We start from the raw sequence: 23,925 nt of genomic DNA, 5'->3' as shown, positions 1-23,925 counted from the left end.
TAATAATATATATATATATATATATATATATTATATATATATATATATATATATATATATATATATATATATATATATATATATTTGTTCCAGAAGTTCAAGCATAAAATGCAATACATTACTTCATATATATACTATTCTTTTTGTTAGTGAATATTACAATATATTTATTATATATATATATCTGTTTATTTTTCTTTTTCTTTATATAATTGGGATCAATATCTTCTTTCTGTATTTGTCACTGAAGGGAATTTTCATCTTACTCGTCTCGTGGCTCGAACCAGCGAAACAAGAACTAGATATTCTTTGGACGCATTTTAACCCACGCGGCCAGCAAGAGAGGTATAAGTGGCGTCTGTTCCTATACAAATCGCCCGTCGAACTCAGGTGTTTTCATATTTCGAGATAATCCAATAGTAATAATATAGTGCGTTTGGCACGCAGTTATTATGATTTATTATATCATATATATTTGTTAGTGAATATTACAATACGTATATATCTAATATCATATAATATAGGGTATATCGTCTCCAAATACAAACACCTGGAGTTACGGGCGATATATAAAGATATCCACTTATACCATTGCTGGCCGCGTGGGTTAAAATGCGCTGGGGCTGGAAAGTATGGTACATCACGAGAAGGAACTTATTATCGACAGCATTCTTCGGGAACATATACAAAATATATATTTAATAGAGCGAATTAGATATTAAATGCTTGTAGCTTGATTGAATATTCGTGATGTGATAAAAAGTCGGCATTGAAAAATAAATATATATTATATATATATATATATTCCTGCTGCTTATATATATATATATGTATATATATATATATATATATTTATATATATATATATATATATATATATATATATATACATATATATATATAATTATAATTTTGGTAGTGAATATAATTACATTGCAAACTCAAAATAGCCTGAAAGTCTCTTACTTTTATCCTTTCAATGTTTGTGCAAAATGACAGGCACTTTCTGAATATTTAGTGGCATATGTACAATGAACGCCCATTCGATAATCTAATTATTCTTAATTACAATGCCAGTTCGAATGGCTCGCCTAACAGACGTATTTATTATCCAGCAAATTACATCCTTCGGTAATAATGAATAATCACATTATATCAAGAGTTGCGTTTCAATGAGGATAATTTCTGTATCAAGCCCTGTTATCAAATTGGATATTTCCTGTGTCAGCGTTAATCACAGCTCTTGTGGAATGCTGATGAAAACGAGGTAACTAATCAGTTTTTAAAAATGGCATTTTAATTAATATCTTTGCTCTCAGAATCAGCGTTTGGGGGGGTAATTACCGCGAACGAAACGTAATTGCTATCAAAGTCACGTATATTTTTCTTTTTAATATCGGGAAAACATGACAAAGGTTTATGCCAATGGACTCAAGCGATAAATAAGTTTTATAGTAATTTTCTGTAATGAATTATACCAGATAAATTTCTTCCTGTTTATAGAGATAAAACTTATGATAAGTGAGCGTCAATTTTTGCAGCGGATGCGCTTGAATTTAAATGAATTGTATATGTGGTTTGTTTTGAACTCTCTCACTATATTTTTCTTTCTCTCTCTCTCTGACAAAGGTTTGTTCTCTCTGATAAATAAGTTTTATAATCTCTCTCTCTGAATTATACCAGATATTTTCCTGTTTATAGAGATAAAACTTATAATGAGCATCAATGGATATTATGAATTGTATATGTGGCTTGTTTTTGAAACATTTATATAATTTATACATATATATATATATATATATATATATATACATATATTACACATACAAACATTATATATATATATATATATATATATATATATATATATATACATATATATTACGTGTACACACACAAACGTGTATATATTAAATACATGTATGTATAAATATATATATTTATACATACATACATACAAACATTCATATATATACATAACATAGATACATACAAAATATACTTGCATACATACATATTTATACATACACAAATACATACAAGCATACATACATATTACCAAACCTAATTACTGACTCCTTTACCAGAACCATATTAGCAGTTTACAGCGTAAGCCAGCCTAATGACCCCCACCCACCCCCCAAACTGACATCAGCAACCACAATTCGACCTACTTTCTGCCCGCGTTGTTGAGTAGAGTTGTATGGCGATGACAGTATTCCCCCTCCCGCCCCCCAGTATGCAAATGACCCAATTAACCAGCAACTCCATTGCTGGTTTTGGGGGGGCCAGAGAGAACAATGACTTCCTCTTCTCTCTATTTTATGGCCGAATATATGGAGGCTTACAACTGTGGACGCCCTTGCACAAAGGGAGTGGGAATTTATTTCGTATCATTGGATATTTGTTGTTGTTAGAAATTGTCGGGAAGAGTACACACAGAGTGTCTCTGACACAAAACGAGTAAATGATCGAGTTTTCTGTACAGCCGTTACAGGGTACAATCAAGGCCACCGAAAATAGATCTATCTTTCGGTGGTCTTCGTATAATGCTGTATGAGCCGCGGTCCATGAAATTTTAAGCACGGCCCTGTGGTGGCCTATTCTATATCGTTGCCAGAAGCACGATTATGGTTAATTTAACGTTAAATAAAATAAAAACTACTGAGGCTAGAGGGCTGCTATTTGGTGTGTTTGTGATTGGAGGGTGGATGATCGACATACCAATTTGCAGTACTCTAGCCTCAGTAGTTTTTATGCTCTGAGGGCGGACAGAATAAAGTGCGGACGGACAGACAAAGCCGGCACAGTAGTTTTCTTTTACAGCAAACTAAAATGATTATTTCTATATTTCCCCCGTTTTGTTAATCGTGCTTTCATACCTGAATGAAATTATCATCATTCCCATTCTTCCCCATTTTTCGTTAATTGCACTTTCATACACACGCACACACACACACACACACACACGCACACACACACAGCATTCTGAACCTGGGAAACATATATGGCGCTTTCTGAATTAATTTACAGTTAATTTCCACACAAAAGAAGCTGAGTAAACGCTGTATAATTATCAGAGAATATACAGCTTAAGGGATTTTTTGACCGTAATGGTTTTAATAGAGGTAACTGGAAGGGGATGTAATCTTCGATGCAGAGGGAGTTTAGAGTAATATTTCCGCGGATTTCACGTAACCTCTATTCTGGAAAGCCACGCATTTATTTTTTTAACTATTTCATTAATATTTTAGAGCAAATATGAAGCGAAAATTACGATTTTGCTCAAAAGATACGTAAATTAGATACAATACCATTTTTTAATTAATATTTTGGAGCAAATATGAAGCGAAAGTTGCGGTTTTACTCAAAAGATACGTAAATTAGATACAGTAATTGGACTCAATGTTTACTATCTCTGTAGGGGGGTTAGTGCCGTCAGTGCACCTCGCGCGATGCACTGTAGGCATTACTCAGGTTCTTTGCAGCGTCCCTTTAGCGGCCTAGCTGTAACCCCGTTCATTCCTTTTACTGTACCTCCATTCATATTCTCTTTCTTCCATCTTGCTTTCCATCCTCTCCTAACAATTGTTTCATGGTGTAAGTGAAAGGTTTTCCTCCTGTTACACCTTTCAAACCTTCTGATCTCAATTTCCCTTTCAGCGCTGAATGACCTCATAGGTCTCAGCGCTTGCCTCTGGCCTAAATTCTATATTCCATTCCTAAATGTTAAATATGGAAAGATCTTTGAATTTTTCACATTGGAAAAGATCAGATGGCTAGTGTTGTAGGGTATCCTTCATAGCAGCACTGATTTTAATAACTAACCTGTCTGTATATATGTGTGTGTATATATATATATATATATATATATATATATATATATATATATATATATATATATATACACACAGTATATTCATAATATGTACATATATACATATATTTATATATAATTATATCTTATTTCATATTTAAGGATTTGCTGTTTATCTAAAATCTTTTCCAAATATGTTTATGTGTATATATACTCGTATATTATATATATAATATATATATATACATATATTTATTTATAAATATATATAAAAAATATATATATATATATATATATATTATTGTTATATATATATATTATAATACATATATATGTGTATCTATATATAATGTGTGTGTGTGTTTGTATGTCCATGCATATATTTTATGTGTTGTAAACATGTTCCACAGACAGGCATAAATTTAATACCAATGCATCTCAAGAACTAATTACCAGCATTCTCAAAACAAATAAAATAGTCTTATAAAGGACATCATCGTCATATCATCACTTCAAGCAAACGGCCTGAAACGCCCCCATGTGTCAGCAAGTAAGTTCCCGCGTCCGATTCCCGTCAGATCATCCAGCCTTAATCCAGTTGTCCCGTCCAGTGTGGCAATTTAATCCTCTTTTCGCGGAGATGCTGATTGCTTCCGGAACCCTTCGCCGCATCTGTCCAATAAATCCGGTGCGCGAGGACTTGCTTGACCTGACAGTTTATAGATCAGTGGTTCTTAGCCAGGGGTGCTCGCGGTGCGAAGCTGGTTCCGAAGGGGTGCGAGGATGCCTATGAACAATTAGAGCAAAGTATATTAGTGTATGTTTAAGTATGCATGTTTTGTTTGGCAAAAAATTAAAATAAAATAAAATTAATAATAATAATAATAATTATTATTATATTATTATTATATTATTATTATTATTATTATTATTATTATATTACAATTTTTATATAAGCATGTTATTTTTTCTGCAAAAAAATACAAATAAAATAAAGATAATAATAATAATAATAATAATAATAATAATAATAATAATAATCATTATTATTTTTTGTGAGGGCGGGGGGTTTATCACAGTCATCCTATTTGACTGGGTGGTTTATATACTGTGGTGTTCAGACCAATATTCATTTACTTTTGACTATTATTATTATTATTATTATTATTATTATTATTATTATTATTATTATTATTATACACATATTATTATTTATTATTATTCTGTAATGCTCTGAGCTATAGATAAACCTACACCTAATTTCCTAATGAAGTGGTAAAATTGTTTTTTTTTTATTTCAGCAATTCAGGGGGTGCGAGAACTGACTGCTGATTTGAAAGGGGTGCATGCATTGAAAAAGGTTAGGAACCACTGGTTCGGATGAACGTGACTCAGCAAGTGACCGACAAAGTTTGAACAAACATTTTTTATACAGCATCTGAAAGGTAAGTTCTATTAACCTGAATTGTTCTAGATACTCTTAAGTAAAAAACTAGTAATATTCTTATGTGCAGTAAGATAAGACAAGAACGATCCCTACTGACCACTAAAAGAGCTATCCCTAATGACCACTATAAGGGCTATCCCTATCGACCACTAAAAGAGATATCCCTATTGGCCACTAAAAGAGCAATCCGTATTGATCACTAAAAGAGCTATCCCTGTGGACCATTAAAAGAGCTGTCCCTATTGACCACTAAAAGAGGTATCCATATTGACCTATTGACCACTAAAAGAGGTATCCCTATTGACCACTAAAAGAGGTATCCATATTGACCTATTGACCACTAAAAGAGGTATCCCTGTTGACCACTAAAAGAGGTATCCCTATTGACCTATTGACCACTAAAAGAGGTATCCCTATTGACCTATTGACCACTAAAAGAGGTATCCCTATTGACCACTAAAAGAGGTATCCATATTGACCTATTGACCACTGAAAGAGGTATCCCTATTGACCACTAAAAGAAGTATCCCTATTGACCTATTGACCACTAAAAGAGGTATCCCTATTGACCACTAAAATAGCCATCCCTACTGACCAGTCGTTCTTAACCTTTTTACTGCCACGCCCACTCTAAGAGTTAGTCCTTCCCTCCACGCCTCCCAGATTTAAAGGAAAATGAAAAAAAGAGAAATAGAAGGGGTTTCGAGGGATAGGAAGGGGTGTAAATAATTATATATAAAACATGGTGAGCCCAACGAGTCTAACCAGATTAGTAGACTATAGGAAACTGGCGTTATAAGGCGATACGTTTACCGTTTTTTTTTTATAAACTTCTGAATATTAGTTCCTCACTCTTGTTAAGAGAATAACGAATATAATTAGAGAATTTATAAATTTTCCTTAGGGCTCGCGCCTTCCTTGGAAATTGCTGACGCTCCCCTGGTTGAGAACCATTGCTGTTGACTGATTAATTCTTATTGAGAAATGTGGCAATAATTTATTTGTACCGACTTTCTTTAAAGTTTTTTTCTTGATCGTAATTTTCGTGAAGTTTTTTCTTAATCGTAATTTTCGTGAAGTTTTTTTCTTAAACGTGAAGTTTTTTCTTGGTCGTAATTTTCGTGGTTTTTTCTTAACCGTAATTTTCGTGAAGTTTTTCCTTAATCGTAATTTTCGCAAAGTTTTTTCTTAATCGTAATTTTCGTTAAGCTTTTTCTTAATCGTAATTTTCCTTCGGTTTTTTCTTAATCGTAATTTTCGTGGTTTTTCCTTAATCGTAATTTTCGTAAAGTTTTTTCTTAATCGTAATTTTCGTGGGTTTTCCTTAATCGTAATTTTCGTGAAGTTTTTTCGTGATCGTAATTTTCGTGAAGCTTTTTCGTAATCGTAATTTTCGGGAAGCTTTTTCTTAATCGTAATTTTCTTGCAGTTTTTTCTTAATCGTAATTTTCGTGAAGTTTTTCTTAATCGTAATTTTCGTGAAGTTTTTTCTCAGTCGTAATTTTCGGGAAGTTTTTCCTTAATCGTAATTTCCGTGATTAAAGTTGAGAATTTGACAAACATTGCTATCATTAAAATCACCCAACTTACCATGAACGTTCTATCAATCGTTATAGTACACATTTTAGAATAACACGAAAGGATAACATGAATTACATTATACACTCTAGTAGAGTAAATGAATCTGTTATTAATATTTAGTACGTTGCTGAAATAAAAATATCATAAAATGAATTTCAGACCCATATTCCATTTTTGAGATTTTCTAATCAGTCACGTATTGTAACGCCATATAATATCAAAGTCTAGCTGAAACCTTTCCTCGCTAAATCATTCCAATTTAAATATTGATCAGACTTCTAATTCAGCGTCGCTACTTCATCTGTCTAATTAATCGCGTGAGTTTTCCAGTTATGTGAATGACACCCCGAGGTTTTCATTCATTATCAACTCTATCTTCTTCGTTGTATTGTAACCTTTCCTCCGACGGTTTTTCTATTCATCAATCTCCCTTTTTCAGATTCTCCCTAACCCATGTACTGTATGTATGTATATAATTTATCCTTAACGACTAGTAATCACTGACAGTTGAATAATTGATATATAATGATTAGTCAGTTTTCCTCGAGGAATAATACTCTTTGTAACGATCGTAAAATATAATTTTATATCCGTATTGTAAAAATAATCGCCAATTGAACAAGGCGGATTTTTTGAAGTGCTTTCAAGTGTCACTGGAGATATCTAGAATCGCCCCCGTAGGGGGTTAGTGCCTTCAGTGCACCTCATGCAGTGCACTGTAGGCTTTACTGAAGGTTCTTTGCATTGTGCTTTCGGCCCCTAGCAGCAACCCCCTTTCGTTCCTTTTACTGTACCTCCTTTCATATTCTTTCTTCATCTTACTTTCCACCCTCTCCTAAAAATTAATTCTTAGTGCAACTACGAGGTTTTCCTCCTGTTATTCTTTCAAACCTTTTACTGTCAGTTTCCGTTTCAGCGCTGAATGATCTCGTACGTCCCAGTGCTTGGCCTGTGGCCTAAATTCTATATTCAGTTCAATTCTGGAATCGCTTAACCTTAGCTCTTCGTGGGTAAATTTTAGGGGCTGACCAGGTAGGCGATTAAAAAAAAAAAACTGGACTCCGTATTCATGTCATTAAGATTCACATCAGTCTTTTGGACCCTGACCCCAAAAACACACCTCAATTTCCTACCTAAAATTCTCTGAATTCCTTTGATAAACCACAAATGTAGATATTTGGCATATCATGTCGAAGATAATCTTGCACTCAGTTCACTGCAGACTTTTAATCCCCTTAATTGGCATTAGCATAGAATTGACCATTTCCCAAATTTGCGACGCCGTTTCCGGGAACTACGTGATTTTGCGTAGAGCGAATGGAAATTAAGAAAGAAATCCGAACCGACAAAGAAAGTCGCCGGGAATATATTCTCTTGAATTTTGATAAAACCACAAATGTACTGTATAAAGAACCAAATTGACAATATTTGGATTTATTTGTTTTATAACGTATCCTATGTTCTTTGAAAGAGTTTAAAATCTCTTAAACCAAGCAAATAAGATGGAAAAAAATATATTATCATCAGTTCAGATAACTTTTAATTACAATTATGTATATATGTATGTATATATATATATATATATATAGTATATATATATATATATATATATATATATATATATATATATATATATATATATATATACATATATATATATAATATTTGTGTGTGTGTGTGTAAAAGTTTTTCAATGCGTGAACACTGAGTCTTATTCCTCCTTTCCAACATATCTATATCCTTTCAATGCAGAACACTGAGGTTTTCAGTTTCATACCGTTCACACACACCCCATGTAGGAGACGTAAGCCTACGGAAAAGATTTCTGTTTGGGTTTCAGTGATAGGAGGAAAAGAACTGTTTGTTGATTCGACCATTCGCTTCGTGAGTCGGAAACAGAACTCCGGTAAAAAAAAAAAAAAATAAACGCAAACAAATAGAATCGTCACGAAAAATGTTTTCAAAGTTAACACTAACATTTGTTTAACTGCGAAGGGAAGTTGTAGTTAGTTGTTATGCATGGTTTTTAATACTGAATTCAGAATTTTTATTTTGGGGGTTATAGCTTTGATAAATATTTTGGGGGTTATAGATTTGATAAATGAATAAGATCACATGAATACCCTCTGTCTGTCTGTGTGTCTGTCGCTTGTTCCTTTTTACTTTGTTCCTTCATTTTCTTGTTACATCATTAGTGATATATATATATATATATATGTATATATATATATATATATATTATATATATATATATATATATTATATATATATATATATATTAAATTTATAAATTTCTGACTATAGATAGATAGATAGATAGATAGACAGAAAGATAGATTATTGTTACAGAGAATTCACGTAAAACTTGATTCATTGTAATTAAAAGAAATTACGAAGCAAAGAAAACTCTCTGCCGTTGTCATGACTTTTTCCATTAAAAATCTGGAAATTATGAAAACTACTTTTTGCTTTAATTACGAAAAATGCTGTGAAAAATAGTAGAAACTGCTTTTAAATATGTGCTATCAAAACAAGTGAAAAATGCGCAGAAGTTTCTTCTGTACAGCCGCGGCCCATGACTCTCAGCCACGGTCCGGTGGTGGCCTCAGCCGCGGACCATGAAATTCTGCCACGGTCCGGTGGTGGCCTGTGTTCCTGGCACCTATGGCGGTTCCAGAAGTACGATTATGGCTAATTTTAACATTAAATAAAATAAAATAAAGAATATAGGAGGCTGGAGGGCTGCAATTCGGTGTGTTTGGTGATTGGAGGATGGATGATCAACATACCAATTTGCAGTCCTCTAGCCTCAGTAGTTAAAAGATCTGGGCGGACCAAAAAAGTGCGGACGGACAGACAAAGCCGTCTGTCGTTTTCCTTTACAGAAAACTAAAAGCACAGTTGTCTAACGAGCCTCAAAATTTTCTTACGCTTCATCGAAAATTCAAAAAAAAGGCCATGTTTTTTTAAGCAAGGTCTCTCACAAAATGATTTCACTTTACGTACTTTCAAAATAAACTCTTCCCAGCTCCAGTCATTTTTGTTTTAAAAAGAGCAAATGAACACGTTTTCATTTCAGCGTGCAATTTGTAGTTAAGCATTTTTATTGTATGTGATGAAGGGGAGAGTCATTTTAGCGACCGGCATTTTATGAGTTTTTATTATGATGCAGAATGAAACTCAATCTTTATTTCCTTTAGACACCTCACAGCTTTTTCTTCACACCAACGGATTAACATATATATAAAGTTGTATAAAAGAAGATACACACACACACACATATATATATATAACACACATATACATATATATATATATATATATATATATGTATATATATATATACAGTATATATATATATATATATATATATATATATATATACATATACCTAATGTTTCTCAGGTTAATGAATTAATATTACAGACAGATAAAGAGAAAAGGTTCAACCATCTATATATTCCAGGATGACTAGACTAAAAGAGAAAAAATATAACAAAACTTTTTTAAGTGGAGTCCGTCAGAATGAGAAATAGTAGGAATGAAGGAAGTCGTGTGATGTGGAAAAGGAGAGGAAACGAATAGTGACGAACAGTGGGAAAATAAAAGGAAGATATAAAAGACATAATAATGTTCTACCGTCATCAAACTATAGGTCTTTAAGAAACCTGGGCTGTGGGGTGATCACAAAAAGAAATTCTGGAAATAAAACTCACTTTATGTGGAACATAAAGTGAATATGATGTGTCGACTAAGCTTTTAGCGAACGGAATCTATTTCTCGGTAATTACCTTTCCATCATAGGAATTAATCCTATAACCACTTGCCTCAGTATGACGATGGTCCTCAGTATGACGATGCTCCTTAGTATGACGATGCTCCTCAGTATGACGATGGTCCTCAGTATGACGATGGTCCTCAGTATGACGATGCTTCTTAGTATGACGATGCTCCTCAGTATGACGATGCGACGATGCTCCTCAGTATGACGATGCTCCTTAGTATGACGATGCTCCTCAGTATGGCGATGCTCCTCAGTAAGACGATGCTCCTTAGTATGACAATGCTCCTCAGTATGACGATGGTCCTCAGTATGCCGATGCTCCTCAGTATGACGGTGCTCCTCAGTATGACGATGCTCCTTAGTATGACGATGCTCCTCAGTATGACGATGGTCCTTAGTATGACGATGCTCCTCAGTATGACGATGCTCCCTAGTATGACGGTGCTTTAGTATGACGATGCTCCTCAGTATGACGATGCTCCTTCAGTATGACGATGCTCCTCAGTATGACGATGCTCCTCAGTATGACGATGCTTCTCAGTATGACGACGCTCCTCAGTATGACGATGCTCCTTAGTACGACGATGGTCCTCAGTTTGACGATGCTCCTCAGTGTGACGATGCTCCTTAGTACGACGATGGTCCTCAGTGTGACGATGCTCCTTAGTACGACGATGGTCCTCAGTGTGACGATGCTCCTCAGTGTGACGATGTTCCTCAGTATGACGATGGTCCTCAGTATGACGATGCTCCTCAGTATGACGATGCTCCTCAGTGTGACGATGCTCCTCAGTACGACGATGCTCCTCAGTGTGACGATGCTCCTCAGTATGCTGAATGCGAAGCATCGTGAACGCTCTTTAGAAACATGTGTTTCATGGGAGCTCTCTTTACGTTGGAAAATTTAGTTTTTGTAAATATAATCTTTAATTTCATGACGTCCTCGTTTTTTAAAGATTCCAATCCTCTTGGATGTAAAACGTCAGCAAAACCTTTAGCAAACAGAACCGGCTCTTGTTAAGTTCGTTTAAGGATGGCCTCATTTATTAAAACATTCAAAATTTTTCGGACAAGGGGTCCAGGAAGCAAATTCCTGAGATGTATGGTAGTATTGCACCAGGCCCGTTTTTTTTTTTTATTTGGCCATGCCCCTAGGTCAAGTGAGGTTAGGTTAGGCTGGGTTGAGTTGGGTTAGGTTAGGTTAGGTTAAGCTAAGCTAAGCTAGCTAGCTAAGCTAAGCTAAGCTAAGCTAAGCTAATTAGCCGTTAGAAAAAATTGGATGAGGGAAACATAATGAGATTATTTTCAGGAAAATACTATGGTTAGTTTTTAAGATACGGCGTCCCACTTTTTTCAGGAAAAGGTCTCGGTACACGGTTACGTCCCGGGAAAATGCGACCAGGAAAGCCTTTTAATAAACCCAGTATAACTCCTGGCAGTTCCCTCATTAGTAAAGCATTGTTCTTGTAAACACATCCCTCATTGTGAGGAAGAATTCATTAATACATATGACGCATTGCTGTGCAGTGCTCAGTGCTTCTGTGGCTGATGAAGTATAATTTACTTGGCTTGGTTCTAGTTGAGTTATTACCCCTGAGTTTATTTTTCGAGTTCGTTTTGTTTGCATAATTTATTGTTCGTTGGTTTGCATCAGGACTACGGGAAATATTGCCCCGAATTTTACGAAAAAGTCAAAGTGGATATTGATTGCAAGGAGGAGATTAGATTCTGAGTCAGATCCGGAAATCTGTAACGGGCTAATAATCAAGTAGATGAGATTGCAGGTTTCATAAGAATTCCAATCACTTGTGTCAAGTAAAGCGACAACTCTTGTTAAAAATATTTATTGGAAGTGTTGATACGTGCAATCTTATACAGAGATAACACACCATTTGTTTTATAATGTTTCCGTGTCTTACGTGAGTTGTCAATTTTTGAAAAGAGTATGCATTTGGATATCGTCATCTATAGATAGAATTGTATGGAATGGAATATAGAGTTTAGGCCAAAGGCCAATCACTGGGAGCCTATGAGGTCATTCAGTGCTGGAAAGGAAATTGAGAGTAGGTAGGATTGAAAGGTGTAACAGGAGGAAAACCTTGCAGCTGCACTGTGAAATAATTGTTAGGAGAGGATGGATAGCAAGATGGAAGATAGGTAATATAAATGGATGTACAGTAAAATGAATGAAAGGGGTTGCAGCTAGGGGCCGAAGGGATGCTGCAAAGAACCTTTTAGTAATGCCTACAGTGCACCCTGTGAGGTGCAACTATACCCCTACGGGGTCTATAGATAGACACCTAGTGTATAATCTTGAAACGAGATCCCTTTGTGAATAAGGATAATTAACTATTGATATTTGATTTGAATTATAGATTCAGAGAGATGTGCTGTCTTGTAATAGACATACAGTTATGAAATATTAGGAAGATGGCATGATCTATTTGAAAACACAGGATAAGTAAAACAAGGAAAGCGGCAGTCGCCTGCAGTAGGTATCGAAAGAGAGGGTGAATTCCTATTAATTAAGACCATTGGTTCTCAACATTTTTATTACCACGCCCCCTCTAAGAGTTTGTCCTTCCCTCCACTCCCCCCTCCCCTTGCATCTGTGAGTAAAATTCCCTCCCAGATTTAAAGGAAAATGAAAAAAGAGAATGAAAGGGGTGGTTTTTATTCTGGAATGAATTAGTGAGTTTTGACCTCCTTCTTAGCGACTGATAAGAGAATAACGAATATAATTAGAGAATTTTTTATTTTTTTCTAGGGCTCGCGCCCCTTGAAATTGCTGACGCCCCCCCAGGTTAACAACCACCTGGGTTAAGACACACCAACAAAAATAATAAGAAGGGATTCCTGCTGTTGAATTTGCGTGGAGGGCAAAATCTGGAATCCATTAGGAATGATCAAATGATTGAATTAAATAACTTAATACTGCAGTGAGTGATAGAATTCAAATGGTGGATAAATCACGACTTATGACGGTTTAGTACAGATGTTATCAAAGGTGAAATAAATAGACTGGAGTGCGCTGAATTCGTTAGTTAGTTTACAGAGAATGGAATACCTCGGGATGTGGAGACAGAAATGATCATTGTGTAATGAAACTCCCCTCCCCAACCCACCCACCCATAAACACACACACGCACACACACACACACACACACACACACACACACACACACACACACACACACACACACACACACACACACACTACCTGCGTTTTGACTCGACATTGTGTTTGGAGCTATTGAGTTTTACGACAGAAAGACCGAAATGTTATGAATCAGTCCTTTTACAATGGATGGCTCTTTTTCATCAGAAGTTGAAATCAACAGTAATGCAAAATATCTACTTATAATTCTCTCATGAGGCCCCAGATTTTTCTCACGTCACAAATAAATCACGGGATTTCTCAAAGCGTTGCAAATGTTTATAACTGTAGCATGGCTGCCAATGCGCATTAATTTACTTGCTAAAGAACTTTCAAAATAAAAAAAAAATTTTCGCAATATTTTTTGGCGGAATTGTTTCAGTTCATGCAATTGCAAAATGAGCACTTCAATGCAGCAGGTATGAAAAAATATACATAAAAAAAAAGTTTTCATTTCAGAGTGTAATTTGTTACCTAGTATTTTTATTGCAAGTGACGAATGGTAGAGTAATTTTACGGTTCAGCATTTTACGCATTTTACAATGTATTGCAGAGGAAAATTGTTCATTAATTCCTGCAGGTTTCATGCGTACAATTGCGCTGTTTTAACCTATAGCGAACTGATTGTTCCTGCGCGGTAAATTGTTTTAGGAACCCAGTAGAAAACGAATGTGGAGAGCCCAGTACTTTTACAAGAATTGTGTTTAGTTTTCTCTCTCTCTCTCTCTCTCTCTCTCTCTCTTTCTCTTTCTTAAGCACATCCTTATAATATTTATACACATATTTATCTGTTTCTGTATAAATGATTATACGTATATATACAGTATATATATATATATATATATATATATATATATATATATATATATATATATATATATATTATATTATAACTTATACACACTTGTGTGTGTTTGTGTATAAATGATTATATATACATAAATATAAATACTATAAAGATGTGCTGTGTAATAGAGAGAGAGTGAGTGTTTACTATCGATGTAGAGAGAGAGAGAGAGAGTCTCTCTCTCTCTCTCTCTCTCTCTCTCTCTCTCTCTCTCTCTCTGGACAAACTAAACATATATATTCTTAGCTATATCCTATATAATTATTATCACTTTTGCGTGATTTCACTGTATCACATAACCACAGGTGAAAAATAGAGAGTGTGTGTAGGTCTGACTCTTCTTTATTTCAAGCCATTGTTATTACACGGAAATAAAAGTCACAAACACACACACACACACATATACACACACATATATATATATATATATATATATATATAAATATATATATATATATAAATATATATACATATATATATATATATATATATATATATATATATATATATATATATATATATATATATATATATGGTCTATTCATGGTATGGAAGCTCCAGTACGTTTCCAGTTTTCAACAATTATTTTTTTGGTCAGATTACTAGCTCCACGTTCTGTCCCCACGGATGTTGAAATGGCTTTTATGCCGACAGCATTTGTCCCAGTGTACTGGCCACCCTCCCAAATACTGACCAAACCTAAAGTTGATTAGTTCACTGATATATGACAAGCAATAACGATGCAAAGAAACCAACATTATATTTACAATATTCATATTTTCCGTACGAATACTCTTAGACCTCGCAGTTAGAACTGAGGTTAAATCTGGAAGTTCTCTTATAAGTTCACTTTATATATGAGAAAGTGAAATGTTATTCATTGAGGCTTGACCTTTTGACCTTGGTGAAATGTTAAGCTGGCAAAATATATTGTTAAGAAATTGCCTTCATAATTCATGTTTAAGAGAAGGAAATAACAGATTTTTAAATTATTTTGCATTTTTCATACCTAACAAACCTGCGGTCTTAACATTAGGATAAATTTTCTGGCGACAGATGGAAGCCGATAAAAAACAATAGGAATTGATTCATAGTATAACTGCTTTGAGGTTTTCCTCCAGTTACACCTTTCAAACCTTTTACCACGATTTCGTTTCGCTGAATGACCTCGGTCCCAGTGCTTTCTGCCTAAATTCTATGTTCAGTTCAATAAAATATCCAGTTCAGTTCAGTTCAATACCCTTTGAGAGGCCACGCTGTGAAATTCTCGGAAAAAGTTAAGTATAGCTTAGTTTAACCAGACCACTGAGCTGATTAACAGCTCTCCTAGGGCTGGCCCGAAGGATTAGATTTACTTTTACGTGGCTAAGAACCAGTTGGTTACCTAGCAACGGGACTACCACAGCTTATTGTGGAATCAACCACATTATAGCGAAATGAATTTCTACCATCAGAAACAATTCCTCTTGTTCTTCACTGGCCGGTCGGAGATTCGAACTCGCGACCAACAGAGTGGTAGCTGAGAACGGAACCCGCTCACCCAGCGAAGAACTATGAATTCTCGGAACTATACACAAACAGACAGAACGGAGAAAATGACCTCATTTCGCCTCTGCCGATGAATTTAATTATGCAACAAAGTACAACATAGCACCCAGATTTATTTTGGCCAATTTCCAATAGTTTTTGATAATAATGATACCAGATTTATTAGTTTGGGCCCAACAAAACTTTTAATTACTTTGCAGTTAGTTGGTCGGGTCCGGTTTAGTTTAATTTCCACTTGCTTTATGCAAATTGCGAAGTCGAATTCCGCGCAATCTCGTTGCAAATAACATTTGCCAAATGACACAGAAAATTCCATTATATGCTAATGCTATTCGGATAAAATAACTGATCTCAGCCAGTCTGGAATTCCAATGGAATTTTTGTTTCGGGAATTTCCGGCATAAGGATTACCTGTGATCGGTAAAAGAGTTATTCCAGCGATGGAAATCCGTGGTTGGATTAGAAAAAACGGTACGCTTTAAGAGTGAAATTATTTCATCAGGATTTCTGTTTACGTGTTATATACACGTAATTGAAGCCTGCTGTGAATTGGATAAGTTTGTACCGCAGAGGCAGACATGAGAACAGAATGCAAGCACGCATGCACCCACACTTACACGTGTGTGTATAATGTATATATATGTATACATATTTATATATATATATATACATATACACACACATATATATAAATATATATATTATACCTATACTGAATTTATATATATATATATATATATATATATGTGTATATATATATATATATATATATATACTATATATATACTATATAGGGAGACCCTGAACTTTATTAGACGGTATGTGAATTTTGAATAAAATCTGGCTCTGCGTAAGACCTAAAATATTGCATAAATTTCTACATTATTCGGCTCATTCGGAATGTTGTTTCGTATCCTCGTTATTATTCCTTTTCCCAGCATTGTCAAAAGAGACGAACTGAGGAAAATTTAAAGATTTGTTGTTGATTAAAGTGGCCATTTGTGATGAAAGAAAATAGCATGATTGGAAGAAACAGTTGCTGAATGTTCACCAATATTGTTTTCTGTAAAAGAAAACTATTGTGCCGGCATCGTCTCTCCGTCCGCACTTTAATGTCCGCCTTCAAATCTTAAAAACTACTGAAGCAAGAGGGCTGCAAATTGGTATGTTGATCATCCACCCTCCAATCATCAAACATACCAAATTGCAGCCCTCTAGCCTCAGTAGTTTTTATTCTATTTAAGGTTAAAGTTAGCCATAATTGTGCTTCTGGCAACGATAAAGGATAGGCCACCATCGGGCCGTGGTTAAAGTTTCATGTGCCACTGCTCGTAAAACATTATACCGAGACTACCGAAAGATAGGTATATTTTCGGTTGCCTTGATTATACGCTGTAGTGGCTGTACAGAAAACTCGATTGCGCCGAAGAAACTCCGGCGAATTTTTCACTTGTTTTCATTTGATCTGAAACAGTGCCAAAGAGATAAACTTGAAGATTTGCACGCTGAATTTCCATTGATTAAAACGACTTTTTGTGATGACGGAAAATGATAGAAAGAACCAACCACCAGATGTTCGCTGTTATTTTGATTAGGTCTGAAATGTGCTTGCATGCAGAGTGATTTCGAAAGCACATGCAGTGCTCTGGCTGCTCGAGCTAAACGATAGACGCAATACATTTCATCCACAAACAATCTGATCAGCGTCAACGATCCGAACAAACAAACAAAAAAAAAAAGTTTGCCATTGCAAATCAACATGCTGTTGAAATTGCAGAGGTGTCAGATAATTTATTCAAACTGTCGAATGGTCTGTCAAAATGGAAATAACGCACCCACTGAATATGTCCCCGATATTCCTTTTTCGTTTTGTTTTATTTTTTTTTCCGACGAGAAGCGCTTTCTGTTTCGTTTGATGCAAACGTCAATGAATATTGGCTCTCGTTTCCACTTTATGCAAAGCAAATCGACCTTGGTGCAAATGGTGTTTACTTATGCATTTACCATCTGCACCTTACGGGGCGCACTGTAGGCATTACTAAAAGTTCTTTGCAGTGACCCCTTTCATTCCTTTTACTGTACCTCCATTCATATGATATTCTTCCAGAAATCCACCCTCTCTAACAGTTATTTTATTCCCTGAAGTTTTTACACCTTTCAAACCTACCTACTCTCAGTTTTCTTTCTAGCGCTGAATGACCTCGTAGGTCCCAGTGCTTGGCCTTTGGCCTTAACCCTATATTCCATAACATTCCATTCCATTGCATACTTGGGAATCTATTAAGTTGAATGCAAACGTGGGAGAAATAGAATATTACAAGAAATGGATAAAACAATAACTTTGTTTTAACCATTTTATGTCCCTGTCAACGTTTTCTATATTTCTGAATATTTTCCTCACCGCAATTTTCAGCATGTTACACTATGCAGTGTTCAAATCAGGCTTGATGTCAAAGAGCAATTCATATGCTCCCATCCTTATTTTCAGTTTTTACAAATTACAAAACGCAGCACCAAAACCGGGTGAAGTAAAGGTTGTTAAGCCAAATAACGAAATATTAGACAAATTTCGATATTCAGATGTATGTGACATCAAGGCCTTTCATTGACAGAAGTCAGAAATCGGCTGTATCTGATACCTGACAAATATGTTTTTCTGTCCGCCCCCAGATCTTAAAGACTACTGAGGCTAGAGAGTTGCAAATTGGTATGTTGGTCATCCACCCTCCTATCATCAAACACACCAAATTGCAGCCCTGTAGCCTCAGTAGTTTTTATTTTATCTAAGGTTAAAGTTAGCCTTGATCGTGCCTCTGGCACCGCAACATCACAGGCCACCACGGCCGGCTGAGAGTTTCATTGGTCGCGGCTCATACAGCATTGTACGATTTACAGAAAACTCGATTTCGCTGAAGAAACTTCGGCGCATTTTTTAATTATTTTCTTTAGGAACACTTATCACTAGAACGGGGAACCAGAAAGAAATGAAAAATAGGAAGGGAAATATCCAAGATTAAACTCAAAGACAGATTTCAACAATAGCGAAATTACACAGAAAAACTTTAGCTTCAAATCGCTCATTAGTGAAAGTAAGTTAGATGTCTTCAAAGCTTATTTTTCAGTAATGAACTAATGAACATTCATCGTAGTTATAAAGTAAAATCTGCCTGCTCCAAAAATCAAAGAAACGAATCGTATGGAAAGTGAATATTTTAGTAGCTGTTGTTTAGGTGAAAGGAAATGAGAAAGTGTGATTCACTGTGAAAGGTCTTTTGACATTCATAATGACAAAGCAGAGTACTATAGAATTGAATTGAATATAGAATTTAGGCCAAAGGCCAAGCACTGGGACCTACGAGGTCATTCAGCGCTGAAACGGAAATTGGCAGTAAAAGGTTTGAAAGGTGCGGCAGAGGAAACCTCAAAGCAGTTGCACTATGAATCAATTGTTGGGAGGCTGGAGAGTAAGATGGGAGAAAGAGAATATGAAATGAGGTACAGTAAAGAAACGAAAGAGGTTTGCAACTGGGGCTTATGGAAGGGACGCTGCAAGAGTTTTAAACAATGCCTACAGTGCGCCGCATGAGGTGCACTGGCAACGTACCTTTATTGGGAGCAGAAAAAGCGGGGAAATGAATTTCTATCACCAGAAATAAATTCTTCTTATTCTTCATTGGCCGGTGGAGATTCGAACTATGACCAGCAGAGTGCTAGGCTGGAGAACGGAACTCACCCAATTCAATGAGGAACTGACTTATACCATAGGAACAGTCAGAGAGGAATACTGGGTTTGTAAATCCCTGACAGAGTCATAATACAAGAAATACTGAGAGCAATAAAACCGGCAGAATAACGGCTCTATCCTATTATTCGAGCGTTTATTCATCCTTCATTTATTTCTCTCACGATGAACAATCTCCGTAATTTTAATTGTAAATGGAAGACGTATATTACAATTACGCATTCAAATGAATAAGGCCAAATATTCATATTTACGTTAATGTTATATGTTCTATATGTACATGTAGTTACATAAATCGTAATATCATCATTATTTGCGCAGTAATTCCTAACGATACTAGCAGTGTCATAAGTTTAGTCACTGAATCAGAATTTAACCTTATTCACGAATCTTAGTTGACAGAGAATTTATTGCGCAAATGGAATAATTCACAGAGAATTTATCTTGCGAATGGAATAATTCACAGAGAATTTATTTTGCGAATGGAATCATTCACAGAGAATTCATTTCGCGAACGGAATAATTCACAGAGAATTTATTTTGCGAACGGAATAACTCCGAGAGAATTTATTTTGGGAGTGGAATAATTCACAGAGAATTTATTTTGGGAATGGAATAATTCACAGCAAATTAATTTCGCGAATGGGATTACCCTGCTCTAGCCTAGTCAACATATACTACTCTATATTACCTCGTAGATTTGAATAAACCTCTATCCATTGCGAGTTTCAAGTTTTTTTTTTTTCCAGGAACAAATGAATGGCTACAAGAATTTGCTAGGAGCATGTGATCACAGTATCTCAGATGCATTTTATTATATCAGAGAAAATATCGCTTTGGAATTATCTTCCAGGGTACATAGGCAGTTTATATTGCTTCTCCTGGTTTAGTCAGTATTTGTTAATTAAACGGCTGAATTGAGCTTTGTATGTAATATATATAATATAAATGCGTACATAATTTTTCACACACATATATATATATATATATATATATATATATATATATATATATATATATATATATATATATTTATATAAGTATATATGTATATGCTATGTATTTATGTTATATATATATATATATTTATATATATATATATATATATATATATATTGTATATATATATATATATATATATATATATATTATATATATATAATATATATATATATATATATATATATATATATATATATATATATATTATATGTGTATATATATATATATTTATATATATTATTGTGTGTGAGTGTGTCCATATAATGTTTCTCATCCATTAAACACCTACCCAAACGCACTTGGGACTGGAAATAATTCTGCACAGTGCATATATTTGGATAAACATCGCGTGCCAGTAATCTCGCTGCAAACAGTTCGGACCAGAATGTTGAGAGAATATTTGCGCTGGCGCTATTGAATATACATTTAAATGCATATGCATTGCCTGAAGCTGTGTTATTCTATGCACCTAGCCATTGTTACAGTCATTAAGCATAAAAAGAGCGTTGGTTTTATGCCGAGGAGAGTATCTCGCTAGGCGTTGCATTCTACACACCTTTGCTGCGCTCTTTTTAGTTTTCTGTAAAAGAGAACTATTGTGCTGGCTTTGTCTGTCCGTCCGCACTTTATTCTGTCCGCACTTTTTCTGCCCGCTCTCAGATCTTAAAAACTACTGAGGCTAGAGGGCTGCAAATTGGTATGTCGATCATCCTTCCTCCTGTCATCAAACATACCAAATTGCAGCCCTCTAGCCTCAGTAGTTTTTATTTTATTCAAGGTGAAATTTTGCCATAATATTGCATCTAGCAACGATATAGGCCAGGCCACCACCGGGCCGTGGTTAAAGTTTCGTGGGCCCCGGCTCATACAACATTACAGCGAGGCCACCGGAAGATAAATCTATTTTCGGTGGTGGCCTTGATTATATGCTGTAGCGGCTGTACAGAAAACTCGATTGCTTTAAGAGTGTAAAGAAAAAGACAGTTGTAGCCGATATTGGTTCTCGCCGTATAATACCAGAATAAGAAATGAGAAAATTTTGAATATTCATTAATAATTTTTACCCTTCTTGAAAAAGACATTTATTTCTTTTAGAAAAAGGATGTTAGGCCATTGCTACAGTGAATTATTTTTTTATGAAGAACCGAGATGTTTGCAGTCGCTCTAATCATTTATTCATTGTAAACACAACATAAGAGCTTTAGAAGCGATAGATACACGGAAACCAGTTCGCTCTCTTTATAACTTTCAAATACAACAGGCCCTAGGAATGATGTCTGTGTAGAATAATGAACATTTCAAGCACAACGCTTTCAACAATTTTAACATAACAGACCAAGAACAATAAATTCATGAGAGAGATAATATGAATTTCAACTGGATTCATATTAGGGGATCTATCGCTGATTACCCAGAAGACTGAATCTTATGCGTTGACAAGTTGAGGAGACGATGCTTGTAAGAATTTCAGTTGAAATCAAAGTCAGATCATTCATTAGACAAAAAGCTTCCTACTTAGAGTTTTCAAGCAAAGGGGCGTGAGAAGTAATGATCATTTATATAGGGATGAATATGACACATTTAATTCCTTGGGCACTTTAATATAGAAGTGTATTCGTAGGGTCTCAAGATACAACACTACCCGTAGGAGGTTAGGTGCCGTGTATTCACGGGTGCACTGTCTCAAGATAACTCCTTTCATTCCTTTACTGGTACTGTTCTATTCCCTTTCTTCCATCTTGCTATCCATCCTCCTAACAATTGTTCCATAGTGCAACTGGTGAGGTTTTCCTCCGTTGCACCTGTGTAACCTTTTTACCTCAATTTTCCTTTCAGTGCTGAATAACCTCCATAGGTCCCAGCGCTTAGCCGTTGGCCTCCAAATTCTGTAATCCAATCCACCTACATATGGTTACCTACGGGAAGAAGGAATCTGAAGGAGATTCGTGGTCATGAAGAGGAGAAAGGCAGGGAGTATGCCCAGAATCCTTAGGGACGCAGTCAGACATAACGAAGAAGGCAGATGAAATGTTGCAATTAACGAGGGATAACACAGAGGAATGGGGAAAGTTGTGAATGGCAAAAAAAAAAAAAAAAAGCTTGTGCAAGCCATTGCGATGAGGGCAGGGTTATGGATAATCATGCTAATAATCGTAATTACTAGTTATTTAGCCCTGTAATTAACAAGTATTGATATGCCTCGCATTCAGGTATGTTGAAGAATAATTGACTAACATATTACCTGTCTTTGATCATCGTATCTGAGATTATTATACCAATACTGTGATATAATTTTTAGGAATTAATGGAGCATGCTGTATTTGAGTATAATTGGTTTGGTTTTACAAAGGGGAATATTATGGCCATTATAAACTTTACATGTCAGGAATACATGGCTTTTGATATGTCTGCTAATGCAGTTCCCAATCCCCCTTTTAAAACATTCTGTATGATGATACTTAGTTCCCGAATAAATAAACATCTCATTAATGGAAACAGCGTTTGTAATTAATTTCGAAATTGCCAGCCGTCATTTGGGTAGCACGATAACCTCCTAAAAAAAAAACGGCTGCAGGAAAATGCATGAATGATTAAAGGAATTCGCTCATTTATTCTCTGCGACATGAATCAGTCTCGCAGGTGGTGGTGACTCTTTCGATATATTACGTGATTTCGAGCGAATTCGTCCATCGCTAAAGTGAGTCTGGGGTCTCGTACTGAATTGAATCGAATATAGAATTTAGGCCAGAGGCCAAACGCTGGGACCTATGAGGTCATTCAACACTGAAACGGATACTGACAGTAAAGTTTGAAAGGTGCAACAGGAGGAAAACCTCAAAGCAGTTGCACTATGAATCAATTGTTAGGAGAGGGCCAGGGAAGTAAGATGGAAGAAAGAGAATATGAAAGGAAGTACAGTAAGAGGAACGAAAGGGGTTGCAGCTAGGGGCCGAAGGCACGCTGCAAAGAACCTCAAGTAATGCCTACTGTGCACCGCAT

General features: G+C 35.4%; 2 protein-coding genes across 4 annotated transcripts in view; one reads left to right on the top strand and one right to left on the bottom strand.

Moving 5' to 3' along the window:
• The window catches only part of LOC136844316 (uncharacterized), a 303,767-nt gene that overhangs the window by 49,910 nt on the left and 229,932 nt on the right, over positions 1-23,925 (top strand). For all 3 annotated transcript variants that reach the window (XM_067113290.1, XM_067113286.1, XM_067113287.1), the window contains one exon: positions 5,119-5,262. The gene's annotated coding sequence lies outside the window, so the exon portion shown is untranslated. Of the gene's footprint in view, positions 1-5,118; positions 5,263-23,925 lie in introns of those variants that run through there.
• LOC136844302 (processed variable antigen-like) lies at positions 11,094-11,477 on the bottom strand. Its single transcript, XM_067113275.1, has one exon. It carries the CDS (start codon positions 11,475-11,477, stop codon positions 11,094-11,096), a length of 384 nt encoding a protein of 127 aa, XP_066969376.1.

Source organism: Macrobrachium rosenbergii, chromosome 12 (assembly GCF_040412425.1).
Source record: "Macrobrachium rosenbergii isolate ZJJX-2024 chromosome 12, ASM4041242v1, whole genome shotgun sequence".
Classification (NCBI taxonomy): Eukaryota; Metazoa; Arthropoda; class Malacostraca; order Decapoda; family Palaemonidae; genus Macrobrachium; species Macrobrachium rosenbergii.
Note: the sequence above shows the minus strand (reverse complement) of the source record. Positions and strands in the feature narration are given on the sequence as shown.

What these genes read in the sequence shown, in the direction of transcription:
- LOC136844302 (XM_067113275.1), bottom strand. Translation starts at nt 11,477, where the DNA reads ATGCTTCGCATTCAGCATACTGAGGAGCATCGTCACACTGAGGAGCAT.